Genomic DNA, 22,002 nt, shown 5'->3' on the forward strand with positions numbered 1-22,002 from the left:
TCATAAGGGGCAACTAACGGGATCAGATGGTCAGCTTCACTGACCTGGTTGACACATGTCATTGGTTCCCAACTGTACAGATTGATGCTCACGTTGTTGATCAATGGATTGTCTAGTCCAGACTCGATTATCTACAGACCACTGCCATATAGCTGGAATACTGCTGAGTACAGCGTTAACCTAAACTCACTCACTCACTCACTTTCAAAGAAGTGACAGTGTACCACAATACAAATAACACTGTATTATCATTATCATAAAACATCTGTCCTAAACCTGCCATACATGTCTTCAGCTGCTTGCACACACCTTTATTGTCCGATTTAAGCACTCATCTGCCACCATTCGTATATCCGACTCCTGATCATCACACAGGGTTAGGAATGCTTCCACTGCTATGCCCAGGAACTTGGGGAAATCCGCTATAGACCTGACGCAGTAAAGAACAGCTTATTATATTTGATACTCTATCAAACATTACTCACAGTCACAGTGTTTACTTTCCTCATTAGCAATGTATGAAATGGATCTGTTACTACTTGATGTGTTTAGAAAACATGCAACATGCATTCTTGAATCTGATAAATTATCTTAACTGAATAATTATGATGCACATATATGTAGTCTATACTCTGTTTGCAGTGAAAACATACTGAAGAATTTCACTTGAAACAGAAAGGTTTATCAAATAAAGTAAAATTAAGATTGCAAATCCTCATGATTGTACCTTGCCAGCTGAACATTTAAATCTCAGAATTTTATTTAGCCTAGGATAAAAGTAGTTTAACAAATGATCATAGATTCATATTGCTATTATTGGTTTGTATTACATTACAAGGGCGGAAGCCCAGTCGTTGGAATTGGAGTTTTTCTCAGGGTTTCATTTAATGTGCATATCCCATTCCAATACACACTAATAATAGCGCTTTGAAACTATGATTGTTTTATTACACAACTCTTATCCTGAGTTTAAAAATATCCTGAGATTTAAATGTTCAGTTGTCAAGGTTGAATTGTAAGGATTGGCAATCTTAATTTCACTTTATTCAGTTTTCTTTTTTTTGTTTCAGATGAACGTGATCAGTATGCTTTCACTGCAAGCAGATTATATCATGGCAGTCTTAGAACTTTGACTACATTAAACAAAACTTCTGCAGTTCTGTGTACATGGTGTATGCAGTTAGTTCTGCTTGATTTAGACAAAAAAAGTAGGCTTTGTTCTCATGTGGGGTATTGAACCCAGGTCTTCAGCATGATAAGCAAAATTTTTAACCACTTGGCTACCCCCTATACCTAAATGCTTCTAGTTCTAATAACAGAAGACTACAATTGTTGGATTTTTACGTCCTCAACACAAGCTAAAAATCTCAACATGGATATTAACAGGCTGTATGGTACTTATGTCTTTCCTGCACAAAAATGTAACCATAGTAACCAATAAATACTTTAATGTCAGCCAGGTAATGAATATTTTTCCTTGTAAATAAGCATTTAGGTTTACATTGAAGACAGGGACCATGTCAGTTTTACCTCATATTGGGAGCACATATGCAGTCAGCAACAATGTTGCAGTTGACCATCTTGTCTTTCTTGCTAGGTGGCTGGTCTTTTTTTCTGTTGGGAAATATGCAAAATTTTAAAGTGGTTAAAACCGAAAATACAGATGAAATATAACATACCACATGCATGATGCTAAACCTATTGCAGGCACAATTAGTATTAAATTACCAAAATTAATCATCTCCTACCAAATAAAGACAGTAACAGTTTAATGATTACATGTGAACAAGCATTACTTACAATTCCAATCAGTGGATAAAGTCAGGGGTGATTGTGGAATAGTTTCGTTCTTATTTCAATCTCAAGTGTCTGTGTCTTGTAACTGCATTTCCAGATTGATATGGAGTCTGTTCAGTCATCAAAAAGAATGTTAATGATAAAACTTACTTGGTTGTTTCTTCAGTGCCCATTCCACCAGGCTGAAAGACTTTCAGGCCCTCAAAGGCCTTGATGAGCTTCTCAATGGTGGCCATAGTTAAATGATAGTCATTGCTGAAAAACATATTCATAAACTACAACTAAAGTATTGACTTTGTTGTTCATGTTGTAAGTTATACTGCATTTACTGACAGACATATAGGCACAGTTATCACAATCTGATTCTGAAATAACTTCAATATGTAGTCACATATAGCTTATCATTATGAGAAATTATTCTTCAGTCCTTTTAAATATGGAACACTTAATACACCTTTTTTTAATTATCCTGTTTACGAGTTGTTTTATGACACGTCAGACAAGTTTCTATGGGTATTAAAAAGGCTAATAACTAGTCAACGTTTGGGCTTTATGATACTTATTTATGGTGTTCTATGTTCCTATGGTGAAGCAAAATCATGAAACCTTCCGACAATTTTACTCCAGAGTATCATGATATGTACGGTACCATATTGTTAATGTCTTTTTGAGGAACACAACATCAATTCATGACATGCAAATGAAATATATGGAGGAAGAGATATGGGGCCACCGTATGGTTTAAAATCAGTGAAATGTAGTATTAGCTAAGTTAGCATTATATACAAATCAATATAAATAGAGAGTCTTGTTCAACAAAAACCATCAAGATATCAAACCATTTATATCCTTTAAACTGAAATATAGGCTGCAATGCATTTAACATGAAATTCTTCATACAGGCTGTCAGCCATATACATGCATACACTTGATTGCAACCATAGTGTTATCTGTATCTTTGTAAGCTGTAGGTTTGTTTGTACCTGATCCAGATTTTTCATACGTTCATGCTTGGCTATCAGTGCTAACACTTATTTACAAATCTTGTGAGAGAAGGATTTTTCAATGACGCAGAAAGTTGCTGTGACTATAAAATAGTATACTAGAACTCTAATTATCATGACATATTATGAAGTGCATAATTTCAATATGCTATATTGTGATATTTCGTAAATGACGCTTTCCTCGTGATACTGCTGAGATAGTTGTACTTGCTCTAGTCAGTGGTTCAGTCACGTAACATATATTGAAAAATCGGCACTGTAACTAGAAAAAGGAAGAACCGCCAGCAGACCAAAATTAGCAATCATAAATCTGACATTTGTGGGGGTTAGTGACGCAACTGCCGTTTCCTCATAGCCTCCATCTCTTACACGTGGTATCGATGACACTTACATTTACTCAAAGAACGTTTCAAATTCTTCTGATTGATGCACGTGATTACGAGAAGAATACAGGTTTCATATGACATCTTTTCCCTGTCGTGTCATATATTTCGGGAAACACCTTCGTCTAGCAGCCGCCATTGCTGCTTAGAGGAAGTCACGTGAGCTCTAATCCTTAGCTTCGCATTAATCGATAAGTGATAATATGATCGCCATCGTTATATTTTTTCATCTAAATAAAATATTATACAGACGTTTTTATAGCCAATTGTCCATTTAAGTCGTAAATGGTCAGTTCACTGGACTAGTGTGGAAGTACACTTTACTTGTCTTTGTACCTGTAGTAGTACTTTCTTTAGAGCCAATAACATATATTGTTCAGAATTGTCTTGGCTATAATTCTTTCTATAGTGTATAAATGTATGTCACTCCAAAATAACTATTTACAATTTCATACGATATATTAATTTAACTGTGCAGGGTATCTGAAGATATTAGGTAATTTTATCCAACAAATGTGGAGTTGAAAGTTACCAGTGCGTAGGAATGTAGTTTCAGTGCACAAAGTTAGTAAACATGACAGAAGTGGGAGATTTGATTGTTAAGTTTCAAAGAGAAGAACACAAAATAACAGGTCTTGTTGATACTGACACAGTATCAGACCTAAAAAATGCTATATATAAAGCAACACAAGTATGTCCCGAGAGACAAAAACTTCTTGGCCTCAAAGTGAAAGGTATTATTTTATTAAATCAGCGGCGGTTAGAATTTTGAAACACCTGGTCATTTTAGCTTGCAATTCAATGCGCTTTACCGTGTCCTGTTGCAACATTTTCCATAAGAGCATGTGTAAATGCAAATAAACTTATACAATAGTATGTTCTGGAATTAGACACATACACATGCTTTTTTTTCATGGCTAGAGTGCAGTTTACCGGGCGCGCGACCCGGGACTGCTGAGCGTTCGCTAATGAGCGCGCTATAGCGCGCTGTAGAGCTACTGAACTGTCTCACTTTACCGCGCTGATGTATCCTTAGGGTTAGGGACCCCCCTTCTAGATCCTTAGGGTTAGGGACCCCCCTTCTAGATCCTTAGGGTTAGGGACCCCCGCTTCTAGATCCTTAGGGTTAGGGTCCCCCGCTTCTAGATCCTTAGGGTTAGGGACATCCCCCTTCTAGATCCTTAGGGTTAGGGATCCCCCCTTCTAGGTCCTTAGGGTTAGGGACCCCCCTTCTAGATCCTTAGGGTTAGGGACCCCCCCTTCTAGATCCTTAGGGTTAGTGAGTAAAGGTTAGGGTTGGCAAACCTTAGATGCGATTATATCCATCCACGAATCGAAAATCAAACGATAAACGTCATCATATATCATAGCTTCGCTGGATTGGCTGCACAACATCTTGAAAACAATGCCTAGGTGTGGCTTCTCGCTTTGATGAATGGGTAGGTGGGGCCTAGCTCTGCGCATGCGCAGTAAATGAAAACAAACCATAATAGCTTGTTTTCATTCACTGTGCATGCGCAGAGCTAGTGGGGTAATGACCCGTTAAACGAGCACTAACAAACTGTGATCGCACCGGTGGTCCCGAGGTAGCGTGTCCGCTAATTAGTCTAATTAGAATCCCACGACCCCTGCTGAGAGCGTTCGAGCCCCGCCAGCACAGCGAAAAAAATCGGAAAAAGCGCGCCCGGTAAAGTGCACTACTCCCTTTTTCATTTCAAAAAGAATATCCGAGCGACCCAATGCTATTTCTTATTTTTTTAAGCTCAATAGACCATAATCTTTTATTTCGCTGTCAACATTCAGGATCTGAACATTTGTATGTTGTTTCCCGTCCTTTAAAGACTCTCTTCTGTATCGTTACCCAATTTGTCTTTGAAACATGCCACCCCTTTTTCATCAGAATTGTTCAATGAACAGAAAATGTACTAATCTAAAACAGAAAATCAATGAATTTTATGAAACATTGTCAAACTTATGAGAAGTTATTGTCTTACCAGCTATTATGTTAACACACTTTTTACTGAAACTAAAGTCTCTGCACTGCCACTCTCAATTCTTGTGTTATTAATTCTTTACCATTTTAGTCATGTTTGTATAGCCAGAAGTTATGACTGCACATCAAGTTAAGTATTTACTTGTGTGAGAATTAGCACTAATTCTGATGTCAGTGTTTTGAAATTGAGCATAAATATGAAAAAGGTTTACTGTAACCTTAATCAGGGACCGTTTATCGGTATATGGTCTCTTGTCTTAATGTTGAAAGAAAACAACGCAGACCTCTGTAATATTCACAGATGGGTTAGAGTAGCTTCCATCTGATATTGGGTTGTTATTGTTGTAAAAAGATACATAGATTGTAATGTAAAACATGGTATATCACATGGAAACAATTTGGGTTGTCAGTTAATATTTGCCTGCATGTAGTTATATCTACATGGTATAAAGAAACAGGTATCACATGAAACCATTTGAATGTCACTCTCACAGTGACACAGCACTAACTTTTTCATTTAATAGATATTAAAGTGCATATTCCAGGAAAACGTTCAATGGTTTCTTTTTAACATTTGTGAGAAATGAGAGTATTTGTTTGAGAGATGAGAGTATTTGTTTACAACTTAATTTACAAATGATAAAGACATTATCACACATGTTTGTTTTGTTAGATTGTAGGAAAAATGAATCAGGAAAAAAAGAATCAGCTTATAAAAAAGCTTACAGTCTGTATATTTTTAAGGGATTACCTGACTTCCAGTCATGTATAATTGGTGTAAACTTACATTAGTTTTGATAGGTTTGTACCCATGAAGGTCTGGGATAGAAGAGGCTTGCTTACCATGAAATGCGACTAAGCTTGTTGTGAGAGGGGACAATTGTGCAGATCGATGTTCATGTTGTTGATCACTAGATTGACTGGTCCAGACTCGATTATTTACAGACATATGCCATATAGCTGGAATATTGCTAAGTGCAGTGTAAAACTATACTCACTCATTTGATAATATATGTGTATCATCCCCTGACAAAACACTACAGTTCATTGGAAGAAATATTCTTAGGTCATTTATAGTTTTTCTATTTTGGTCATTCTTGATCTCTAATGTAGAGTATTTACCAAATACGTTTCTCTCACTCACATATTTGGTGATTTGAACAGTATTCTTTCATGAATTCATAACTTGCAATCAATTCAAGTCTAGAATGAAAAATTCATGAGAGTGTTTTTTTACTGGAACTCATCTGTTGTTTATCATTGGCCCATCAATCAAAAAGTCAACACTCATACATTTCATTTGGTAGTAATAGGATCACTGGTCCTTCAATGTTAAATGATGTATTTTGTAATTATTTTACTCATTATAATGAGTAAAACATCAACCGTTCATCAAAATCCTTTAATAAGTTCATTATTAATTGTCTTGCAAAGTATGTTTTCCTTGCATTAAAAAAAGTACGCACAAAGTTTCTGAAGTTAATATAATGATGACATGATAATGATAATATGTTTTTATATTTGTGTTCATTTTAACTATATGCAGTCATTACAGCTGGTGGTACACAAAGTAATGCTGTTGTTATTTTGACTGTACGTGTGAAATGGGCTGGTGATTCATGGTACTTTTTCGTTTGCAATGTCCATTTTATTCAGTCTTTGGAAGAAGTATTTACTCATGAAATTTTGATATATTACTATGCTTTGCCGTCTCTTCCAAAAAATGTATTTGCTTTGTGAATCTGATAGTAAGTACATTAATAACTGTCATGCAAAGTATGTTTTCCTTGCTTTAAAAACATGCAAAGCTTTTCAAGTCAAGATAATACTAACATGTATTGATTAAATACATATCATGAATATAGGGTTACAAAATACTTTCACAAATATCATAACAATAATACACTAGCTGATGTTTGATTGTGTATGAATTGATTATTCAGAAGTAAATGAGGTGACTGACCCATATTACAGATACAAGCAATATAGCAACAGCATTACTTTATGGAGCACCAGTTGTAATGAATGCATACAGCAGTAGTGAAAACATATAGTTTTTGCCTAGCAGTAGGTTCATTGCAGCCTTAAGATAGTGTCTAGATGCACATTTGTATGATGTCATTTATTGCCCTTCTTTTGTAGGCAACCAGCTGGAGGATGGAATGTCTCTGTCATCTTTAAAGCTAAAACCAAATTCTAAGATCATGCTTGTTGGCACCAGGGAGGAAGAGCTGGTAAGTTCATACTGCAGTTTGGAAGGATCCATGTTAAATACATGAAAGCACTAATGAATACAACTCTTAAAAGCTTTAACAAGCTGTTTCTGCCATATTAATACAATTAAAATGTCATGGCGTTTTGTGTGTAGCTTATTCTACATAATCTGAGGTGGAATCGATCTTCAGTAACTCCTGCTTGTTGTAAGAAGCGACTTACAGGATCAGTTGGTCGGGCTCGCTGACTTTGTTCACATGTCATTGTATCCCAGTTGCTTTGATCAATCAGCACTGGAATATCTGTTCCAGATTCAATTACTCTCAGACTGCAAAGTTATAGCTGGCATATTGCTGAGTGCGGCATAAAACTAAACTCACTCACTCATTAAGCCAGGACTAAACACAATGCATTTTACTGATTCAATTCATTCCAGGCAAAGGTCATTGAGCCACCTGCTGATATGCCAGAAGTAGTGAATGATTTCGATATTGAAGAAGAAGAAATTGCCATTGAAAACAGGTATATATATATCAGAATACCCCTCAACGTTAGTGGTAGGTCTATCATCATGTTTATGGGAAATAAATACATCCAAACAAAATTATTATTGCACTAGTTAAGTGGTTATAGTGTTAGGAAAGAGTTCTAGGAACATTTTCATGACTTAATGTTTTTGTTGATACTGTATTTGTTATCAGTCCTGGTGCTAAAGTGTGCGAATGCATATCTTGTATAGATGTCAGTATGGTGAATAAACAAAAAAGACAACGATAGCAAATACTTTGGTTTTATAGGGAGGATATGTTCACATTTAACACATGATCATGTTTGTATAGCTTAATTCTTGACTTGTACATTTGACCACTTTCTGGAAGGCACTGCAAATTGTCACGCATTTTGCAGGGAGTGTTAAAATGGACTCTGTCCGTCTGCGCACATTTGTCTTTTCTGGAGCATAACTTTTAAACCGTTCAATATTTCTTCACCAAACTTAGCACATAGATAGATCTGGTAATATGTGGGTGCCTCGTGGTAGTTTTGGATTTCTGAATTTTGCAGGGTATGTTGATAACTTTGTCGTCTTGTTTATATATATGATTGAGGGGTATACAAAGTATGTGATCTCCTCTATAAGTTGTGAGACTTCCATTTTATAGATTTGTGAAGATCCAGAGGAGAATAGGTTTTCAGCAACCTATGCTTGCCACAAAAGGCGACTATGCTTGTCATGAGAGGCAACTAATGGGGTCGGGTGGTCAAACTCACTGACTTGTTTGGCACATGTCATGTGCTCCCATGATTAAATAGCTGACTGTACAAGTGTAGCTTCAAATCTGGATGGACTGAACCAAAATGAGAACCAATATTTTTACTTTACAAAGAAAGTGTAAGGACAGTTGTTACCTTTGAGTACTTTGTAAAGTCCTGTCAGAATATAGCTGCAGACTTATCAAAGTCAGATAACCATTTATAGTTCATGGAAACTATTTTATACAGATGAGTTTGAGAGTTCATATACATTGTGTTCAGTGATGAATACAGTGCTTTTGATAGCCATTTGTAGCCATTGTTATCAAGGCAATCCAACAGAATAATACTGCTGACCCTGTTCAATTTCCCATCATCTTACCTCAGAGAAGAATATCTGGAAAAAGTGGCAAGGAGAGTGAAAGATTACAAGATAAACATCCTCAATGAACCTCGTCCTGGCAAGAAGCTGCTGGTGCTGGATATAGATTATACATTGTTTGGTAAGTGCTTTATAGAGATAGGTTAGGTATTTATGGCTGCACTAAATCATACTATGATAGTGTAGATTATTGCTGTGGCAGTCTAAAGTCAGGAGGATCATTATTTTTAGGACCAATTATCCCCTGCAACAAGTTTTGCGGGGAGTATTAAAGTGGACTCTGTGTGTCCATGCACATTTGTCTTTTCTGGAGCAGAACTTTAATAAAACCATTCAATATTTCTTCAACAAACTTAGCACATAGAAGGTCTTGTGGTGAACTTGTGCCCTTTGGCAGTTTTGGATTTCTGAATATAATATTTTTAACATTTCCTTGGCAACAGGATGGACTTTGGCAGAGGTTGGTGGTAGTGCTGCTTTCTGGAGCAGCACTTACACCCTTTCAATACTCCCCTCCCACTTGCTATGTACATGCCAAAACATTTTGCATGATCATAACCAGTAGACATATTCATGAAGAGTGTTTTACCAGTGCGGGGGATATTGATGACTTTGTCTTCTTGTTATAACTTTAATTACTGACTGCAACCTACCCCATGAAGATTCCAGGTTTGAAAAGGTCCCCAGTATCCTACGGTTGACACAAAAGGTGACCTGAGAGATTAGATGGACAGATTTGCTGACTTGGTTGAGTGTACCTAATAACATGGATAGCTGCTTGCAGTATCAGTCGCTGTATTGTTCAGTATTTACTATTTTCCTGGGATATTGCTGAATGCAGCAATAAACAACAGACTACAATTGGGCACCACATTTTCCCACTCATTCAGAGCCAGATTAAATTCAAAGGAATGGAGAAGCAATCCCATGATGCTGTTGTGAATTCAGTGAATGCCCTTTCTTTCGCAAAATGAACTGAATGCAGTTAACATGTGATGTAGTTCTTGCCTAATTGCAGATCACAGATCTGTGGCCGAAAATGCTCTGGAGTTGATGAGGCCCCACCTTCATGAGTTTCTTGCCTCAGCATATCAAGACTATGACATAGTCATCTGGTGTAAGTACATGTTAATGCTTTGGGTTTTTGTGGGTGGTGGAGTAGCCTAGTGGTTAAAGTGTCCCCTTGTCACACTGATGACTGGGTTCTATTCCCCACATGGGTACAATGTGTGACACATACTGCTTTGCCCCAATTGTATTTCCAGTGTTGTCAGCTCTACCATTACTAGTGTCACCTGTGGGGATTTCAGTATGGAACCTATTCTAACCCTCTGATTTCAGACATAAGTGGTCTTGTTTGGCATCACAAAGGTGGATGTCTGGTGTCTCCCACCATAGACCTGTGCTGGTCCGATGTAGAATAGGCCTTCAGCAAGCCATGCTTGCCATAAAAGGCGACTATGCTTGTCTTAAGAGGCAACTAACGGGATCGTGTGGTCAGGCTTGCTGACTTGTTTGGCACATGTCATAGGTTCCCAATTGCACAGATCGATGCTCATGCTGTTGATAACTGGATTGTGTGGTCAAGATTTGATTACTTACAGATCACTGTCATATAGTTTGAATATTGCTGAGTGCAGCATAAAACTAAACTCACTCGCTCACTAACTCACTCTCCCACTGTAATATTGCTGGAATATTGCTAAAAGCGGCATAAAACTGAACTCACTCTGTGACGTCCTTGACATGCCATGATGGCATACTGGAATGCAATGATGATATTATGCTCCTGTGAAAGCAAAACCCATCTGTTGGCTTAATGTTGCAAAACACAACTAATTCTAATTTTTTTGTAAATTTAACCAGTGGTGTGTTTTTAAATTTGTGATAAAAAAAAAACCATGCTCTACAAGAAAAGCATAGTGAAGAAGTCTGAATGCTTTCATGGCTTTAAATTGTGTCTAACATTTTGTCAGCTAAACATGTTGCATCATAGATTATCATTACAATGAAATCTTTATAACTGGAATGCATATGAAATGCAAGATTTATGGATGTCAACTTTCTTATTGTAAATAACTTGATGTTTTGGAGTGTATGCTTGATGAGGGAGGAATAAGTTGACATTCATAAGTCTTGCTTTACTCATTACAATAAACTTTTATTTGATTTTGTTTGTTGCCAGTGTTTTCTTATGAAGTTACAACAACATCTCAATGTGTTGCAGCTGCCACAGGCATGAAATGGATTGAGACAAAGATGAAGGGTTTGGGAGTTGAAACCAACACTAATTACAAGATCTCCTTCTATGTAGACTGTGATGCAATGATCAGTGTCCATACGCCCAAGTATGGGGTCATTGAGGTACAGTTGGAAGAACTTATATTAACTATAGGGCATTTTCAGATGCCAACAAAATTATTGCAATTAGCTCTTGTTGTTATATTTCCTCTTACAGTTTATTTGACAAATTTGTCATATGCCAGTTATATCTCACTGATATATCATATACTACTTTTCCCTGAAAACAAGTCATCACACAAGTATTTTCGTTGTTTGTGGGATATATCCCTCGTTATAGTGAGAGGAATCCCGTGGCTGTCATGACGTGGATTGTTACAAACCAAAAGTAACCACAATGTAGTGACTTTTTAAAACTTTAACCTCCCCTTTAGATATAATTAAACCTCAGTAACTATACCAAATATAAACTAATTGTAGAGTGACTGATACAACTAACAAAATTAACTACCTAAACTAGCTGCAGATACCTGTCTGGCCTACCTCTGATATAAGTTGTTCACTGGTCACAAGGGGAACATGGGTTGATGTACCCTCGACATTTGTTCAGGATCAGGGAACATAAACAATCATCAACGAACCAGAAGGGACCAGTAAACAACGAATTTATCTTAGTGTTATTGTGAACTGTTTGAAGCATGGGTATCGGATCGTACATTTCAGCCCACATGTGTGAATCAAATGATTCGAATCTTGCATCTTGCTGTTTTTCCCACAGGTATTGTCTGAGCAAAGTCACCATGGAGTAATTCCCTATGACTAAATAGAAAGTGAATACTACACAAATAAAATCATCAACAATAACGAAAACTGAAACTCTATGGTCTGTGTTTAACAGTTTCTCATGAGAATGTCTTTGCACTTTTGTTCCACTTTTTTTACACGTCCTGTGTATTGGTGTGGTACCTCTCATGCCCAGATGATGGTTTTCCAAATGGAGTAGAAGGGTCCTGTGTTGTCCGTTTGGCTCAAAAGTGGACCGGTGAATTGCAGTGTACCTAGAAAACTACTAAGCATAACATACTCAGTGAAACGCTGATCATAATCAGAACATCATACCATCTGTGTAAAGTGTTTGCAGAATTTTTGTCTTAATAATAAAAAAGGTGTTTATCAAACTATCATTAAAATATTTATTCAGTTCACTGTTTATCATGAGGGAGGAGTGCAGTGAAAGGCACAGCCAGGTGTTCGAGAAGCACATGCACAAGTGCAGAGAAAGTTATTTATTCATTAACCTGTGCTGTGCTGTCTCCATGCTTTCTCGCACACCTGGCTGTCCCTTTCTCTGCACTCCTCCCTCATAACAAATGGTGAACTGTGTCAATATTTTAATGATAGTTTGTTAAAGAACTTTTTTATTTTAAGGAAAAATATTGTGCAAAAACCTCACGGAGTTGTTATGATGTTCTGATTATGATCAGTGTTTCACTGAGTATGTTATGTTTATTAGTTTTCACGCTAGACTGCAATTCATCGGTCAGCTTTTGAGCCAAATGGACTATAGTAGCAGTTGACAATGACTGTGCCCTCTACGTCTCACTTGCATCATAAACCAAGTGTGTTTTTGTGTTGAAGGTGAAACCACTTGGGGTTATCTGGGGCAAGTTTGAACAATGGTCCGCGAAGAACACAGTCATGTTTGATGATATCCGCCGGAACTTCATCATGAATCCACAGAATGGCCTGAAAGTGAGTACTAATGGAAATATATGAACCAGTACCAGCAAGCATCAATAGGGCTGAGTATGGGACACTGGGAACGTGGTGAAGTTGATCATACTTATGATGTCACATTTACTCTCTGGACCTGTGAAGGTCCAGGGTAGAATAGGCCTTCAGCAACCCATGCTTGCCATAAAAGGCGACTATGCTTGTCGAAAGAGGCGACTAACGGGATTGGGTGGTCAGGCTCGATGACTTGGTTGACATATGTCATCGGTTCCCAATTATGCAGATCGATGCACATGCTGTTGATCACTGCATTGTCTGGTCCAGACTCGATTATTTACAAACCGCCACCATATAGCTGGAATATTGATGAGTGCAGCGTAAAACTTAACTCACTTACGCTCTGCATTGCCCTTCAGTTATGGTGCTGAATGTGTATGTTACTTTTCTATTTGTTGTTATTTACCACAAACATATTAGTGAGAGGCATTGATCGCTCATCACACCAAAGGCCTGGGTTTGATTCCTGATATGGGTACAATGTGTAAGGCCCATTTCCTGGTGTTCCCTGCTTTGATGTTGTTGGAATATTGCTAAGAGTGGCATAAAACCATACTGACTGACTCATTCACTCACTCACTCACTCCGGACTAAACAATGCATTCCACTGTTTCACTCACTCCCTCACAATACAGTGTCTATGTAACTGATGGATGGCTGTGTTGCACAAAAACAGTAATATCTGACATTGACACAGTTTGTTTTCAGATGAAACTGACAAAGCAATATTTGTCTGTGTTTTGTTTTTAGATCAAACCATTTAAGAAAGCTCACTTCAACCGTGAATCTGACACAGAGTTGATAAAACTGGCAAAATACCTGAAGGACATTGCTCAACTAGAGGACTTTTCCAATCTCAATCACAAAAAATGGGAAAGGTAATATGTCTTTGAGTCTAGCTTCATCAGTTGTGTATGCCTCTCTGTTCAGGATTGTCAAGGTGTCACATTGTATTCCTGGAATCAGTTCAAACTGTAGGTACAACAACTCCAATTTTGGACCTATCCCACCATTATGTGGCTGGAATATTACTAGAAGTGGCATTACTAAAAGTGGCATTACTAAAAGTGGCATTGTTTGACTAGGGGTGGGATAGGAGACAGCATTTTCACTTCTTGTTGATTCTACTTGGCATCGTACCTCAAATGCATAGATCATTACTCATGATGTCGACCACTGGATTGTCTGGTCCAGACTCGATTATTTACCACCTTATAGCTGGAATATTGCAAAGTGTGGTCTTAAACAACAAAACAAGCAAAAATGATTGAGATTTGATTGTCAAATTTGCTCATCTTTCTTGACATTAGACAGGCAAACAGAAGTATCATATCAGAGTGAAGCATCGGTATTTTTATGAGATTGTCATTTAATTGCCAGTGTTGTTGTCTCAGGTACAAACCACCACGCCATGCATCCAAGAAACACTCTGAAGGACACAGCAGTCAAGGCCCTGCTGGAGATGAAGGCTGACTACTGACTGGTTGATTGACAGGTCACATGATTGGTAGAGTGTTTGGAAATGATGTGGACTATTTATCTGTGTGTCAGCTGAAAGTATGACTGGTCATAGCAGATAAGGCTGAATATTTTACACTGCTGTCCATTCTCATATTTTTGTGCTCTTGTTTACCGTAAACTGTTAAAGGAAGTCTTTGAAGCATCGTTATGTGGTCATGGTCACACGCATTAGGAAAAGGATTTCTCGTTTAGTTAATATTTTGTAGGCAATTCAGATGCAACACAGTTTCTTTATCACTTTCAGGGACTTTCCTTTGCATCTGGCTCATCCAGTGTGTAGTTGGCATTGTAGTTAAGAGCAATGGTTGACTTAGTAATTTTCAACTCCATAGTCTGTGATGTTATTAAATAATAACTTAACAATAACATTAAAATGGTTCCGATGTCAGTATTGGTTAATGCTGAAAAGGAAAATGTTTTTTTATATGTATAATATGGAGTGCTATGGACATTTACCAACAACAAAACATACCCTATTATGACACATGCAGTTATTTTGAAAATTGATATTGACATTTTTTTAATCTTCGAAAAGAGGTTGCTTGCCATATCACTAGTACTGTTTTCTTTTGTGTATGTGTGTGTTCTTTGAACAGTAAACAATACTTAAAGACTTCCTTTGACTTATTTGTTATATTGTTGAGGAAATTTGACAGATGTATCTGTGAAGGCTGCAAACAGCCAATATGTTAACTCAGCAACATTAGAACAAAGCTAACTAGTAGCTTACTTTGTGGAGGCCTGACGCAATACATCAATACCAATGCTACAATATAGCTTCATATTGAATGCATATATAAATATTGTGTTATATGTCTATACATTACAACATTGTTCTATGATACAAATGTGTAGATCACAAGTGTGGATATCCCAGTATTGCATCATAATTGAATATATAACATACACTGCATCTTGATACAAGGTGTTATAAAAGAAATGTTTTGATCAGCAGTCATGTTTATGAGTAATGTGACTGTGAATACTCCTCACCTCTGCAGGATTGGCTGTTGCCTTAACGACAGCGTTGTGATTGGTTCAATAATCTGTTGATTGTAGTGTACATATTTGATGTATTGCAATGCCTCCTATTTTGAGAGCACCACAGTGCACTTGATATACATGAACAGAATTTCATGATGTGATTGTTTTCTTTGGTCTGCTTTGAGACATTGTTTCCACAATTCACCCATATTCCTTCATAAATATAGTCATTGCCTGAGAACCAGTTGTAGAGGACTGAAACAGTCAATGCTTTCCTATTTCCCACAATAAACACTTTGGGGTCTAAGACAATTGAGTAAGGCTTACTAAATGTATTCAGGTTATTCGGGTAGCCCCACCAGTCTAAAGACACAATGTCTATCAACCTTTCAATGCAAAATTTATGAGTCTTTTACTGAACCTCTTTATCTTCATTGGTGGTGGGGTACCCTGTGGATGTCACAGTGAAGACCTGGGTTTGATTCCCCACATGGGTACAGTGCGTTAAACCCATTTCTGGTGTTCCCTGCTGTGATTATGCTCGAATATAGCTGGAATTTAACTTACTCTATCACTACGAAATCTATTCACGTCTAGTCAAATTTGTTAACTGAGATCAATTCTTCAGTCAGTCCTTCCAGCACTATATGCAGATATGCAGATTGGTGTAGAAGTTTGTCAGGGAACAAAGGACCATAACCACTTCAGAAAACAGTTGGTAACAGCCCTTAACATTACAGAAATTGTTACAGAGAATTTCCAGGTTTACTTGTGCTTTGTTTCACTGCATTGAAACCAGCTTGAGCCATTTAAGGCTGTATACATGGCAACCACAGATTTCAGTCTATGGCTGCTTCACATTCTCTAAGAGATCCTCATTTAGATCGGTCTGTATTGCTAAATTATCAAAGGTTTGGATCATTGTACAGATACATGTGTCAGGTAGAGCTGCTCTGTCTAAAAGCAGGCCATCCTTGTTCCGCATTCAACCTTCATTTACTGCCATCTTTGGGTCCAGCATAACTGATGGCATTGTTGAACCGTATCTACAACCTGTTTTCTATGGCCTTATTAATTACTAGCCTTATAAGTATGCAAGCCTATAGGTGATTTTCACAATATTTGCAATGGAACTTTCATTGTTTACTAAGAAATTCTATGGTCCTATTTCTGTTTGGTCACATTCTAATAATTGCTTGAAGCCAGAATCTTATGTGTAGTTATGGTTGTCGTGAGAGGGAGTTTTGGGATATAAAATAGTGGAATCACTTCACGTTTCCATCATGTTTGATGAAGCACCTGTTATATGGTGGTTGTTAATGATTTATTCATTATTTAATAGTAAATACATAGTCAGCATGCTTGGTAATGTAAGGTTCCAGGCAATGAATTACACTTAAACTCTTTGAAAATACATATTCGTTTTTTAATATTTGACAAAATGGCTACACTGTACACATTTTGACATCATGTGGAAGTCACTCATTGTCCTTCTTACTTCCGAAAAGGATTTTTATTGTCCGAGTACAAGTTGATACCTTTTCATTTTATGTCAGCATATGTTTAGTAATCAAGGACTTTAAAATCTGAGTGAAATGTTCAGTAATGGAAGTTATGCTGACATTGCAATCAACTGAGAATATATAACAAACTTATATTCTGTAGATGTTTACCCTGTGCTAGCAAAATTCTGTTGTGTGATGTTTTAAATCTGAAAGCAACTTTGGCATTCACTGATGACTGTTCTGTTAGAAAACCATTATGTTACTGTATGTAACATGAAACTTTTCTGTCTTTCGTCTTACACACGGACATGTTGTAAAGAGCTTCATTTAAAGCAAAGGTTCCATGCTTGTGAAAGTGAAATGTCAATGACTGTGTTTCAAAGTTAATTTTAGTATTTACATTGTTACAGTTTGTTTTCAAAAAGCAGACTGACAATCCAAGGTCTTACCTTTTATAAGCTGTTTATGTAAATGCCTAAACATAAGCTTGACATTGCATCCCTGCTTGTCAGGACCAGGGTGCCATTGTACAAGCATCCTTAGAGCTACAGTCTTTGTATTTACATTGCTGTGGTGTGTGTTTGAAAAGCAGGTTGACACACCAAAGTTCTGCTTTTAAGGAGCTGTTTTTGTAAATGCCTTTTGTAGACATAAGTTAAACACTGCACCCCTGCTTGTCAGGGTCAGGGTGCTATTCTACAAGCAGCCTGAGAGCTACAGTTGTGGAAAGGTTGTGACCACTTCAGCACTAAGATCACTTTGTACAACATAGCCCAGGAGTGTCCTTTCCTTAATGGTCAAAGTCACAGTGATAAGAAACTTTTCATAATTTTATGATCTACTGCAGAACAAGTCCTAGAGCTCAGGTAAAATATTATGTTTCCTTCATAACATTACAATCCACCATCAAATGGTGGGATGGAAATATGGTGTGCATAAAATATCAGACCAAATGTATGACAAGGCATTCAAAATTAACAAACTACAGAACCCAGAAGAACAGGTGACAGTGTTTATTGACATGTAACCATGGCAACTAACAGTACATATAGCCCTGCATCACAGTGAATATTCTACGCAGCAGCGACTGCAGGTTCAATCTCTCTCTATTTCAAATATCTAAAGCAATCATACAAGACTAGGAGGCAATAAATTATTACTGCTGTATCTCCCTCATATTGTTATTATTACATGACTATTATTTGTATTCTTAAAGTTTGTGGTGTTTATGACAGCCAACTACAGTACCTTCTGTTGACAGACATCATGTGAGCTGTGCATCCTATCATGCAATTGGTCGGCTTTATTGTTTATTTGCAGACAAACATTTGACTTCTTAATTCAGAGATTATGAAATCAGAACTGTTAATTCAGTGTAATGAGTGCTAATTTTATGCATGAAGGTGTTACAAAGTTGTATCATTTGTGTGAATATAATTGACACATGATGTCAGCTTTGTGTTTGTTGTTTTTCAAATGTACCATCACAGTAGTCACTGGTTTCATGCATGAGGAATACTCAACAAAAATAAATGCTGCTTTATAATGGATCTTGTTTCTTCTAATTTCTAAACTGTAAATACTGTTCAAGTGTTGTTTCGGATCTGCTGTACAACCAAGAACAGCAACATGTCTGAGAAAGAGTCTAGGATTTCACAGTATTCTTGTGTACAATCAAACTTGCTTTCTTGACCCTGAATAAACATGACTTCATTATTTACCTAAAGCAACAATATTCACTTGGAACAAGATATTTCTATATTATATTCATCATTTTGACTAAATAGGCTATGGCTAAATTGTTAAGCAGCCTTCACACAACACACGAAAGATTGACAACACAAACTCGAGTTTGAGAGTGTGATCATTCCAACAACTTGCCACCAACACCAATTTCAGAGTTGTCAAACTGTTGTTGAGAAAATGGGATCGGTCTCTATTCTCACCAACTTCTGGTGTTGTTAAACTCGAGTCTGACATGTGAAGTGTTGTCAAACTCATGTTGTTGAGTAACAACCAATTGCAGTCAACGAAATTGTCACATGACCGCAGTGATACAGACATGATGCTCAAATAACACGAAAGTTTGACACCATGTGTTTGAGATGTGAAAGCGTGAGTTTGACAACCTTTAAAATTTCAACAACATGTTTGTCCTGTGAAGGCCACTTTAGAATATATTCATTGATTAAAGAGTAAAATGTTTGGTTCTCAGACAATGACCTCACATGACTCGTACTTCACTATACACACAGTGATTAATCACAGTGATAAACCGACACACAATTTACAAAACTATTAAATAACCATTTGCAAAAATCTGAGAACCAAATGTTTTAATTCCCTTAAAAAAATAGCATAGGTAATACATTATGACAAGTTGGAATATCAACATATGCATGAAAAGCTTCATTTTCAACCATTTCAGCTGTGTTGGTAAGCCATGCCTAGAGAACTAGTTCAAGGCTTCGTTGCAAAGTAGTCAAACATTAATATGTAAATCACAGCATTTGCAATATTTTTGACTTTATCACCTTGAAATAAAAAATAAATTCTAAAGCTGGCTTACCAAGGTACCATGGTCTTTCAACATCGATTCATTGGGAATACTGATACTGTCTTTCAAAGGTGTGACCAATATAATTCTTCACCTTTACTAACATGTTAACTCTGTAAAAGCTGGAATACAACCTGATCATGAGCATCTACCATTGCACATAACTGCTAACTTATTCCTGATTTTGGCATCCTGCATTATGCCATGTTTTGATTACCATTTAATTCAGGTAAGACATATCTGACATCAAAACTTTGTTTTAAGCCTTATTTGAAAATGGCCACATGCTGAAATCCATGAAAGCCTGTGTTAAGTCAGTGATAAGAATGGTGGCGGAGGAGACCAAGGTATTTGTCATGATGGAAGGTGTGTCCTAAATAATCAAAAATATCACTAGGAACATAACCATCATATTTCATGACCTCAAATTATTAAAAAATTATGACTATTTATATTGTCATAATTTATAAATTTTGACTCTGAATTAATATTTCAATGACACAGAAATTTTGAAATCTATTATCATAATTAACATAGACAGTTTCAAAGCAGGAGTTAACTTTAAACATCTCATCACCACAGTTGAATCACTGTACCTGAATAAAAATACCTGAAAAAAAAATGATTCATTCCAGGTCTAAATGCCGTTATCATCTGTGCATATATAATATAACAATGTTATTCATCAGTATATCAGGACCTTTTGAGATTAGACTGTTGCAACTTACATTTCCAACCAATGACACCTTTAGTACATGCTTCATCTATATTTTTACACTCTAGGTAACACCACAAACCAATTCTCTGCTCATGGGATTCAATACAGAATTCCCTCAGAGGCAAGTGATAATGGTACAGCAGTTCTTAACTTTGGAAGAAGGAAATTTGTTCATTAACATGCTTATAGTTCATAAAATGTAATAATGCTGGTCAAAAGTTAAAAATGCAAAGTAAGCAATATTGCATTCTGCATGACTGTTGAGACAAGACTGGATTGTGATAGGGGGCTGCTTCTTGGTGAATATTTCAGTGTTTTTTCTAACGGACATTCAGTCAGTTTTTTTTGTGGATTTTGGGATATTCAAATTATATATGAAAGGATTTAAGTATTATATTGATGTAAGAATGTAACTAATGATGCAGTAGATTCCTCTACTTGTCAGTTCACTGATTTATTGTTTGAATCAACTCAGAAAAGCAGCAAACAAAGCAGCCACAAAATATGTTGTCATTAGTAACAGATATCCTTTAAAATGCCGCTGAGAGATCTCAAAATATATGAAAGATCTGGCCCCGATTTCTTGAAATCTGAGTCTGAGTTTTGACTAAGTCACATTTCAAAAACTTGAAACAATGCAAGAAAAGACATTTCCCAGAACAAACTGAAGTCTATGTTCACGGTCACATGCAACATAAAACACAACATTGCAGATTCTGATACCTTTTGGTATGCACTTACTGAAACAAATCATAAAAAATGCCAATTCAACCTATTAAAAAAAATGCGAAGAAAAACGCCCACGAAATCAGAGTTCAAACGATTCACTAAATTTCCCATATGTCTGCCTGTCTCTCTGCTAATGACAATATGCAATGCACAACTTCAATTACTGACCATTTGCAATTTGAAATTAACACCTATCAGGCTTATGAGTCATAAACACAGAGCCAACTAAGCGTATCGGCAAATGAACCAGTGGCCAATGACAAGTCGTCGTTGCACATGAGAGCACACCCACCGGCCCTGACTGGGTTTGGTATCACAGCTGCTTTGTTTGGGGGAGATAGACCCAAGTACAAAATATTGCACTTTTGATTTGTGACTATACACTTATAATTTTGTTGGTTTTTTTTACAACTACCAATGCATTTTATATATCATGAACAAGCGATAACTGTGTTTTTAATATGTTTGATTTTTTGGTTGCATGTGACCTCTAAGCTCAAGACTTACAAGATGATTTGAGATTTGGCTGATAGAGTATATGAGTTACTTTGTCTTTTTTGTTTTAGAAATGTGACTGAGTTAGAAACAGAGCTGTTTCAAACTGTCAAACTAAGTTTGACAAATACAACCCTCTCAACACAATCTGGTTGTCTCTAACATAAAGTATGCAAGAACAGTTGCAATAAAAGGAAAATATTTTGGCAAGAATCACTGGGCAAATCTATTTATGGTTTCTATTTATCTATGATTTCCGATACATATAAAATCCATTGAATGAATGTTGACATATCTAAAGTAAGCTTTCAGGGAAGGAAACAATGAAATACAACAGAATGACATTGTGTTCACTTCATAGATCGAGGCATGTGATTTTTACATGTAAATTGTAACTGCATTCCTGCAGAATTTTGGCAATTCACCAGTCTTGTCAC

At 36.7% G+C, this 22,002-nt stretch overlaps 2 protein-coding genes across 3 annotated transcripts in view; one reads left to right on the forward strand and one right to left on the reverse strand.

The window, feature by feature from the left end:
• The window catches only part of LOC137265772 (huntingtin-like), a 57,541-nt gene extending 54,189 nt beyond the window's left edge, over window positions 1–3,352 (reverse strand). The window contains exons 1-4 of one of the 2 annotated variants that reach the window (XM_067801223.1): window positions 3,193–3,352; window positions 1,948–2,052; window positions 1,531–1,614; window positions 310–430 (exon numbers count right to left, since the gene is read on the reverse strand). In XM_067801223.1, coding sequence (XP_067657324.1) covers window positions 310–430; window positions 1,531–1,614; window positions 1,948–2,033 — 291 coding nt within the window. In that variant the 5' untranslated portion in view covers window positions 2,034–2,052; window positions 3,193–3,352. Of the gene's footprint in view, window positions 1–309; window positions 431–1,530; window positions 1,615–1,947; window positions 2,082–3,192 lie in introns of those variants that run through there. The other variant, XM_067801222.1, reaches the window with a different exon arrangement.
• Window positions 3,353–3,744: 392 nt separating this feature from the next.
• Window positions 3,745–18,612, forward strand: LOC137265640 (ubiquitin-like domain-containing CTD phosphatase 1). Its single transcript, XM_067801073.1, has 9 exons — window positions 3,745–3,918; window positions 7,320–7,411; window positions 7,828–7,913; window positions 9,030–9,145; window positions 10,043–10,141; window positions 11,252–11,388; window positions 12,904–13,017; window positions 13,807–13,934; window positions 14,451–18,612. The coding sequence occupies exons 1-9, from the start codon at window positions 3,759–3,761 to the stop codon at window positions 14,527–14,529; spliced, it is 1,011 nt and encodes a 336-aa protein (XP_067657174.1). The 5' UTR covers window positions 3,745–3,758; the 3' UTR covers window positions 14,530–18,612.
• The last annotated feature ends 3,390 nt before the right edge of the window (window positions 18,613–22,002 follow it).

The sequence above is a fragment of the Haliotis asinina genome, chromosome 15 (genome assembly GCF_037392515.1).
Source record: "Haliotis asinina isolate JCU_RB_2024 chromosome 15, JCU_Hal_asi_v2, whole genome shotgun sequence".
Classification (NCBI taxonomy): domain Eukaryota; kingdom Metazoa; phylum Mollusca; class Gastropoda; order Lepetellida; family Haliotidae; genus Haliotis; species Haliotis asinina.